Source organism: Corvus brachyrhynchos, unplaced genomic scaffold (genome assembly GCF_000691975.1).
Source record: "Corvus brachyrhynchos isolate BGI_N302 unplaced genomic scaffold, ASM69197v1 scaffold227, whole genome shotgun sequence".
Classification (NCBI taxonomy): domain Eukaryota; kingdom Metazoa; phylum Chordata; class Aves; order Passeriformes; family Corvidae; genus Corvus; species Corvus brachyrhynchos.
The window spans coordinates 364,976-374,975 of record NW_008239290.1 but is presented as its reverse complement, the minus strand read 5'-3'; the positions used below and the strand labels follow the sequence as shown (position 1 = coordinate 374,975).

At 40.2% G+C, this 10,000-nt stretch overlaps 1 protein-coding gene across 2 annotated transcripts in view; it reads right to left on the bottom strand.

Annotated features, from left to right (window-relative positions):
- The window catches only part of ZFHX4 (zinc finger homeobox 4), a 149,608-nt gene that overhangs the window by 4,246 nt on the left and 135,362 nt on the right, over nucleotides 1-10,000 (bottom strand). For both annotated transcript variants that reach the window (XM_017740474.1, XM_017740473.1), the window contains one exon: nucleotides 4,288-9,684. In XM_017740474.1, the coding sequence (XP_017595963.1) occupies nucleotides 4,288-9,684 (5,397 nt within the window). The remainder of the gene's footprint in view (nucleotides 1-4,287; nucleotides 9,685-10,000) is intronic.

The window sequence follows — 10,000 nt, the reverse complement described above, 5'->3', positions numbered from 1 at the left end:
GTGTGTGGAGCCTGCTGAAAATATATGAAATGATAAATAGCATGGATTGAAAAAACTTGAGTGATGCAGTTAGTGTGAACTGCTGCCCCATCTTTGTCATGGTTATTTGGGCTTGCCACCTACTTAGGATTTTTCCGATTTTGTTTTATTCTTAACGTCTTCAACCCTTGTACATTTTGCTGTCTTCAATCTAAGCACACTGATGATGCCCAGAACAAGCAAGATCTATTCAATTTTCCAGATATTCTTTGGAATGTTTTGAAATACACAGAATTCAGTCTAATATCCAGACAGATTGCTTTAGAAAAGTGCAATCCACTTGTTTTACTGGAAGTTAAATGTAGAACTGAGGGTTTCCAAAACTAAATGAAAAAAAACTGATGAAGCTAATGGTCAATTTACAGACATGAGAGATACAAAGTGCAAAATGCACTAATCATGAACAAACATTCTAATCCTGCTAACTCTTTTAAGTGGCTATCAAAGAGGAGAGACTTCTCTTTCACTTGGAGGAATTGGAGGGCTAAAAATATAAAAATGAAACTGCTACCAATGGGCCAAAAGCAAAGAGAGAACAGAATTTAATGCACTAATAATAATGGAAGCCATTGCTGCTGAATCAAATTCCTCTCTTGATAAGATTTCAAAACCCACTAAGTACATACTACCCAGTGATGTGTGCATTCTTGGAAAAAGCTGCTGTGAATCTTCAAGGCAGCACAGGCTTAAGTGATGTGCAAAGAACCTATGGTAATGATGATGACATTAAAAGGTTCATAGAACCAATATTAATAGCTAGAAGCAAGATGAAGCACTAGCTTTCTGCAAGGGATCATAGGCAAAAACACAAAGCTAAGAAAAAAAAAGAGAATGTGGATTTTAAGAACAGATGAAAACAGCAGGTGAACTCTTCTATCTACAGTCACCTAGAAAGTAAGGAGCTTGAAGAACAAAGATGAGCTGGAACTAAAATTCTGTATGAATTAGAATTCCACCAAATAACTCCTTATTAGGAATTATGCTGAGCAAACACTGCAGTAATTTTCAGACCTTGCTCAGCATTTGATGCCCATAAGATGGTAAAATTACATTATCTAGAAAAATGTATCCCACAGGTGAGAGGATTGTGACATAATCTCAGAACTACACAATAATTCTGACATTAAAACCCACTTGTTTAAGAAAAAAATAACTGAATTTAAAGTTAATAGATCCTTTTATTCAGAAATGAAGCTATCTTATTTCACAAAATCTAATAATATTCACAAATAATAATCTAGTTTAAGCACTATATAAAGAAGATAAAATGAACTGTAGCTTGAATCATTCCATCTTTTGTGAATTAGCATTATTTTCAAGTGTTTCATTTCAAACCTTTTGTAAAAGCAAGTACTGCATTTAAAAAAGCATAGTATTTTCCAAAATTTAGCTGAGTTTTCTGTATTTTGGAAATCCGTAAAAAATTCCGGATGGACGAACATGGAAGTGGAATCCCTTAGAAACTCGTATTAACCAGTGAAACTAATCAGGGTTATTTCTTTGTCTAGCATGAGGAAAGAGAATCACAAAAGAGAATTTTAAGTATGATGTTTACGATTAGGTTTCAACAGTTCCCTGTCTGAGTAAACACATTCATTCTTTCAAATTGAGGATCTTACTAACGTTAACATTGTCCCTTGAACAAACATGTAGGACAGAATGGATAGGCTTTGCTACAGGAGAAACAGTTACCAACGCTGTAAGCATCAGTGAAAACAAGTAAATATTTCAATATAAGGGATCCCAGTGAGGCTTTTTCTGAAGTGCATTTTTGGGTTTGGGTCCTAGAGAGAAGAAATTACACACTTGCAGGGGAATTCACAAGAAGCAGACTTGAACTGTAAGATAGTGAGCCATCAGGGAGCTTCAGCAAATCCTTCATGTAAAGAATGATGCAGAGCAATTGTCCTGCTGGCTGAAAATACACATGCTGCTAGAAGAGCTGTTGCCAAGGAAAAGCTTGCTTGGAAGCTTGCTTCCAAAAAGATACTTCTTAAACGGTTCTTAGCATCAAATATGAATGTGAGCTATCAGACAGAGCAGGGTAGAGAAGAAAATAGAAATGGGTTAATTAGGTGCAGAAAATACTAGTGTTGAGTACATGCTGGAGCACATCTAAGTACATTACTGTTTTTCTATGATGAATGATTAAAATAATCTTTTTTTTTTTTTCTTTCCACTCACTATCACTGCTCCATTATGTATCATTAGGGAATGGAGATTTATGTATGCAAGTATTTTCCAGGCAACAAAAGGGGGATGTAGGGGGTATTTAGCATATGGCAGAAGAGAAAGTTAACAAGATTCTAGTAGCTGGTTTACACAGAGGGCTTTGCCCACAATGGGCTAATTAACCTTAAGAAAATGAAAGATGAAAGAGGGTAAAAATCCATCTCAATTGGCAGTGCACTGTGCATGATATCAACGAAGAGATAGTTGGTGAAAATTAGAAAATCTGAATATGGAATTGTTATGGAACAGTTGGCCTGTAATCATGCCTTTTGTATTATTAACAGGACAATTTACAGACTTTGAGGCTACATTGATACTAGTGAGTTAAAGAGTATCAGTGAACATTTCCCAGAAACTGAGAGTAAACCATCTGTAAAGTTAAACAGTAAGAATGGTTACGGACACTGTTTTGGCCTGGGCCAACTAGCCTCCTCACAAACAACTCCTGAGCACAGCTGAGAGGCTACCATGGGTCCATGATCATTCCCCGGACACACTTTGCATGGGAACTTCCTGGTGTTGAACTAAAAGAATATATTCCCAAATAAATTTCTTTTAGCAGTATAGATAAAGCCTGAGTTTTCTGAAGCCCTTTTTACCTGAAGGTCAACCTAGCCAAAGCTATTCAGCAAAGTTATATAGAGAAACCATATCTATAATTTTAATGAACAACAACCAGCCATTTTAGGACCAGGACACTGTATGCCATTAAGAAGGAAATACAGCAACTTTATATTTCCTTTATATGCAATCTCTGTGCCAATAACTATTTGACAAAAGCCAGAGGGCACACAGCCAGAGACTCCATTGTGGAAGGAAAGCTTCTCTGATCCAATGAAGAGAAAAACAAGATGCTTTGACCACCACTTAGGGAAACAATAACATGATCATCATCAATCAAAGTAGACCTGGGTAGTAGAGAAGACATTGCTACAGTCTCAGTATGTCTAATAACACTGGTGATTAAGCCTCTACTTTATGTGCCAAAGTATGTTGCTTTCTAAAGCAAAGTTTAGAGATCAACAGCAAGTGGGATTACTGGATAGAATGAGATGAGGGGTCTTAACCAGCTTACTAACTCTTCTCTGCACATATTTGATATGAATATGCAAAGCTAGAAGATGAATGGGAGAGCTTCAGTCTGCAAGGCTGCAGTCACAATGAACCTAGACTGCAAAACTGGAGCCTAGTTCAAGAAATAAATTAGGTTCATTCTTTGAGGACCAAAAAAATCATGCTGCAGAAAACTTGATTCCTTAGCATCAGTGAAACTTATTGCAAGAAGAAGTGCTTTCCAATGTGAGCAAAACCCAGAGTCAAATGAGAGTTAAAACTGTCAGTAAAATGAGTTAGATGTTCTGTTAAAAGTGCAAGCCCAAATGAAGTGGTACATGTCTGCAATGACTTTATAAACTCCTGGAATTTGGATTACAATTGAAACTGCCTTTACAAATCACCTTCAACAAACCCTTTTATATTTTAGCAAGCAATTATTCAGAAATATAACAGAGGGTCCTGGTCAGCATTTTATGTTAAATATTTATTCTGGATTAAACAACAGGTTGGAGTGGTCTAAGGGGTGAACCAATTGCCTGATGAACTGATAATGTGAGAATCTATTTTGTGCTTCATGAGATATTACATTAAATATTTGCATACAAAAATTTCCATACAAAATTCTAACCCATGTTTTGACTAAAAGAGTATCATTCAAAACAAACAAATAAGTGTAACAATTATATATTTCTATTGCTTTTGTTAGAAAAACCTAGTATGGGCTAAAAATATTTCTCTCTCTCTCTTTTTTTTTTTTTTGAGAAGTCAGATATATCATCCAGGCTACAGCAACAGTAGAGAAATGTACTGAGTATACCTCACAGGAGTACTTTTTAGCTATCCACGACAGTCTAATAAGCATGATACAAATGCATAATATGCTTTGCCTTAGAAGGGGATGGTGACTGTGCAAGATGATCAAATTAATAAAATGAGAAAATCATCCCCTTATAGACTTACTGTTTGAACTTTGTGGAAATCCAGGTAAGGAGGATGGACCATTCATTCCAGGCAGAAGAACAGGAGGAAGGCCAGGGAGTCCTGGATAAGCTGCTGGCAAACTGATACCATGAAGAGAACTGCTGTCCATCATGCCTGGCTGCTGTACTGTTAATCCTAACACATCAGTAGCCTTCTTTATGCGATCCAATTCTTGCTGTGCCATCAGCTGTCTAACCGTTGTAGGAGCTAAATAATCTTTCTCCCGGTCTAGCTGACTTCCCACAGTTTCTCTCACTTTTGTAATATGTTGTTTGGAAAAGATATGATCTCTTATGGACAAACGTGCAGAATATTTCACGCCACATAGAGAACATTCTGGCTTTGTCCCATCAGGTCCAGTCTGATTTATCATGAATGGTTTCCCTATGTTAATTTTGAATTTCTTTTCTTTAGCCCGGGCATTCTGAAACCAGACCTGAACCACACGTTTGGGCAAACCAATCTCATTCCCTAGCATTTCACATTCCTGCATGGTTGGAGTTCGGTAGTCACTAAAGCAAGCCTTGAGAACTTTAAGCTGAAGGTTACTCATTTGTGTTCGGAAACGTTTGTGGCCTGGCCGATCACTGTTTTTGGATTTAAAGGGATTGCTAGCTCCAAATGGGTTAGGTGAACTTGGATCAGCTATGCTTGAAGTTTCACTGCGATCGGCGTTATCATCAGGGTCATCAGTAATGTAATAACTTTGGTCATGGTCGCCATCTTTTTCACTGAAGTGTATTGAAGGGCTTGTTAGGGAAAAGAGAAATTTATCATCAGTGTTCTCATTTGTAGGTGTAGTTGCTGCTTTTGGTAATGTGTCATTCACGAGCGGTTTTGGTTCTTTGGGGGGTGATGCAGGTTTTGCATCCCCTGAACTGCCAGTTGTGCTTTCCATTTCATTGTTCCCCTCATCCCCTGTTGTGGCATCACTAATTGCTGTATTAATTGATGAAGTCTCATCAAAGTCAGTCTTGTTTTGATCATATCCAGAGTCAGCAGGAGGAGCATTCAAATTTTCTATATCCTCACTAGACTCTGCTTTAAAAGAAGAAGGACTTAAAAGGTTCTTCGGTGACATTTCTGCAGTTTTGCTAACAGGGGTTGATACAGTGGAGGCTAATTCATTTTCACTTGATAATTCAGTTTTTGCTAATGACAGTGATGGGTAATCAAAAAATATGTACTTTTGTGGACTTTCTCCTCCATCTTCATTTGATATCAAAGGACTCGGAGGCAAACTATAACCGGCCTGTTTTCCTTCATTCCAATGTCGGGAGCGGATGTGACTTTCTAAAGCTGATTTTGCTTTAAACAGAGCTCGACAGAAAGGACATCTTTTATGGGACTGGGCTGGACCAACTGCACGGAATTGTCCCTTTCTTTCTCGGGCTCTTGTGTTCTGAAACCAGACTTGCACGACTCTCTTTTTCAGTCCCACTTCACGTGCAATATGATCTAGCATCTTTCTGGTGGGATTGGAATCTAGCAGATACTTTTCATAGAGTATTTCCAGCTGCTCTGGAGTAATTGTAGTTCTTAAACGCTTGTCACGATGTTGATCTTCTCCACTGTTTCCTCCTTCCTTCTCACTACAGTTATTGTCTTCTTTATCATCTAGTTTTCGTTTCAGGGAACCAGAAACTGTAGCAGGGTGTGCTGTATGTGATGAGCCAGTTTGTGGTGGCATCTGAGTAAGAGAACTGTTAAGTAACTGTCCAGTCATCAAAGGATTATTTGGGTCAAATATCATGTAGGGCATATCCATTGGTCTTTCTAAAAACTGGGAGTGAAGAAATTGGTTTTGGGCTGCTAGGAAATGCATGTGCTGGTGCTCTTGCCAAAGTTCTAGAGTTGGAAAGGCAACTGTACACTGATCACACTGATACTGTAATAACTGAGGAGGTAGACTGTTCTGTAGAGAAGTCATTGAAATTGGCAATGGACTGGAAGGAACAGGTGTGTTTTGTGATGCAGAAGGAGGTCTCCCTACAATCTGGGATTGCTTTTGTTGCGGTGGTTGAGAAGCTGAGGGCTGGGGGTCAGAAGATGTTACTGGAGTGGACTGTACTGGTTTGGTGCTTTGGGAAGTTGTATCTGTTTGCTTAGAGGTGGTTTCATTTTGTTTTGGTTTTTCTGTGGACTCCGGTTTAGGAGAAGCCTTCTCAGGTTCTGGTTTGGGTGATGGAATCAAAGGAGTACTAGAACCAGAGCCAGAGCTGGCTGCAGTGACTGTCAGGCTTTTTGACGAGTCATTTTGGCCAGAAACTGTACAGTTCTTATACACTGTTTGATCAGAGGCATCCATAGAGTCTTCAGTTTGGCTTTCATCTTGAGCATCATCATCTTCATCTTTGTAACACTGCTTTTTCTGGTGTGTAATTAAATCAAAGATCCTGGGAAAAACCACACTGCACTTTTTGCACTGATACTGCATGTTACTGGTTCGGATGTAACGCTCATTCGTCAGTTCCCTTTTCTCATTGTCTTTAGTTTCAGCTTGATTCTCATAACTTTTGCGAGCTTTTTGTCGTGCATTTTGGAACCATACGACAATAACTCGAGTAGGTAGGTTAAGCACAGTTGAAAGCTGTTCGATTTCATCATCCTTTGGATAAGCATTTGTGTCAAAGAAGTCTTGGAGGACACGAAGCTGGTAGTCAGTAAATCGAGTCCTGGATGACCTCTTGCTGAAAGATGCATCAGACTTGTAGGGTTCTACAGCCGAAGGTTGAGGGTCTATTCTGATATCTTCCAATACGGTTATAGGAGGGTTGCTGAAGTTATATGGAGAATCCTTATTTCTCTGTCGTTCTTTAAACAGCGTATTTCGAAACCAGTGCTTGATAACTTTCTGTGAAAGACCAGATTTCTCAGCCATTTCTTGGATCTGCTCTTCACTTGGAGAATTGTTAATATCAAAATAAGCCCGCAGGATTTTTAACTGGTCATCTGTGATCCTTGTACGTGGACGCTTGAATTGAGAGTGCCGCAGGAAATTGGGATCTAATCCCAGCTGCTGCTGGCAAAGCTGGGTAAGATCGGCAGATAAAGTATCCATTGGTGGCAGCTGGAGGGCGAGCTGAGGAGGCAGTGCAGGATGTTGCACTGGCTGCATCATAATTGGAGGGAAAAGTGGGAGATCAAGTGAAACGGGAAGTTGGACTTGAGGTGGGGCTGATGGTGGTGGTGGTGGAGGGGGTGGAGGTGGTGGTGGAGGAGGTGGTGGTGGAGGTGTAGGTGGTGGAGCTTGCAAAGGTGTAGGAGTTGTGTTTTGAATTTTTCCAGCTCCAGCTGAAGAAGGCTGAGAAGGAGTTGGAGGAGGAGGAGGAGGAGGTGGTGGAGGAGGTGGTGGCGGAGGTGGTGGTGTTTCTGGAGAAGATGGAGAAATTGGATAAAGTTTGTCATATGCCTCCCTGTACTGTCGGGCAAATTTTTCTAACGCTCCATATGGAAAAAAATGTCCATGCACATGTTCTTGATGACTCTTCAGAATAAGAATGTTGGAAAAAAGCTTACTGCAGGTTCCACACTCCAGTTTGTCTGTGTTTTCACCATCCCCAGTCTTGCTTTTTTTCTGCACTTTTTGTCTGTTCTCATTGTACTGGATAACTAACTCAAACCCGAAGTTCTCCAACAAAGCCTTGGCTGCATTCCCCCTTGCTCCAGAAGCTATTCTGGGTGGTGGGATGGCTGGTTCTGAGCATTTTGGCTTCTTCATATCTTTGTTTTCTTTTAGTCCTTCATTCTCATTAGTAAATTCTTGCTTTGGCTTCTCGTGTTTTTCAGAAACTTCTTCTGACTCCTTATATGATGGCATATCCTTTATCAGCTGGCAGTCTGTACTTACTAAGGTATTTTGCTCTGCTTTCATCAGCTTACTACTTTGCTGCTGCTGCTTTTGGGACTGAAGTTGGGGTTGGGTGGACTGATACTGCTGTGCCTGTTGCTGCAGTATCTGTAGCTGGGTTTGGCCAACATGGTGCTGAGTTTGTATCTGCTGCTTCAAATCTTCAAGCAGTGATCCTGTCATACCAGCCATTCCAGGCATACCGAAAGTGGCAGAACCAGGCAAACCCAGATCTGGGCTTAAGCTAAATTCTGTCCCAGGTATATAGAATGGGAAAAGGAACTGAGGCTGTTGAAACTGGAGCAGTGCTTCTGGTGTCATTGGAAAGTGAGGCAAAAAAGCTGGATTTAGAAACTGCGGTTGAAAGAACGCAGCTTGTTGTTGCAGTTCATGCTGTAGTTGCATTTGAAGTTGTGCTGGTGACTGGGGTGGGTGATGTGTAGGCTGAGCAGAAATTAATTCAGAAGCTTGCTTTTTATTTAATTCTTTGGCATCTAAGTGTGTTTCTTTGCTGTTAACTGCTGGTAAGCTCATAGATTCTAGCATTCCTTGGCTGGGGCTATTAACATTCCCTGCTACACTATTTCCGCTACTTATATTACCACTTGGTTCTAGTTTTGCAGCCCTTGCCTTTGTCTGATGAAGCACAGATCTCATATGGATTTCCAATGTAGAACTTTGGCTATATGCAACATTGCAAATGCTGCACTTGTAGGGTTTGTTGTCAGTGCTGCTGTTGGTTTCTTGAGGGACAGGACTTGATGCTTCCTGCAAAACCTTTTTGAGTTTATGCAGATGGGACACCGAGTTATAGTGGACCAAGAGAATGTTCTTTTGGGTGAAAGACTCTTTACACACTGTACACTTATATGGGCGAGATGGATCTAGAAATTTTTCCATAGTAAAATTTGGCCCTTTTCTAAAAGGTAAGGTCCGCTTTGGTTCTGAGCTCATATCATCTGGAATAGAGCTACTATCACTTCCTACAGGACTTGCTTTACCTTCCTGGTCCATCTCATAATCTCTTTCTATTTCCTGTTCTAGTGCATGATCATCTTGTGCCATACTTTCACCTTCTGCCCAGAGTTCACCATTGACAGGTAAAGATGCACACAGCTGCTGAAGCTCAGCTTCATTGAGTTCAGGGTGGCCTGCTTCCAAGTGTTTTTTTAAAGCCTGGAATGTACGGAAACTGCGTTGGCAAAGGCTACACATGGTAGCCGCCCGAATAGCGTGATACTGGGAATGTATCTGAAGCTTCTGCATAGTCTTAAAAGCCAAGCTACAATGGTTACAACGGTACTTATAGACATGGCGGTCAGAAACAGACAGCTGTTGCTTCTTCTGCTGCTCATTTAGCTGGTCTGTCATAGAGTCAGTGGTCTTTGTATCTTTACTGCTGCTCTTATTCCAATCTGGTGTTTCAGTAGATTCCTTAGGTGGCTTCTGTTCCTCAGTCTTAATTTCCATTCCAGGTTTTGATTCATCGATCCCAGGGGTACCTTTCTCATCCACAGGACTTTCACCTAATTAAAGAAAGTGAAGTGTCTTTTACACAAGTAGAAGAGAAAGCACACATTTTAATTTATTTTTTCATCAGAAATCAAGAAAGGCGTCTAGCATGCCATGTTTCGGCTTAGCAAAATATAACAACCTGTCCTTGTCCCAGAAAACAAAGGAGGACAAACAGGAGGTTAAAAAAAGGAAAAAACCCATACACAACTGGCAGTGGCATCTGGCCGAGCAATGGCATATGGCTTTCCTTCGCCAGAAGGTAGGAGTTTATTGGTACAATGGGAGCACCAAACAAGAAATAGAAATAAACAGTAGGAAAGAGGGAAA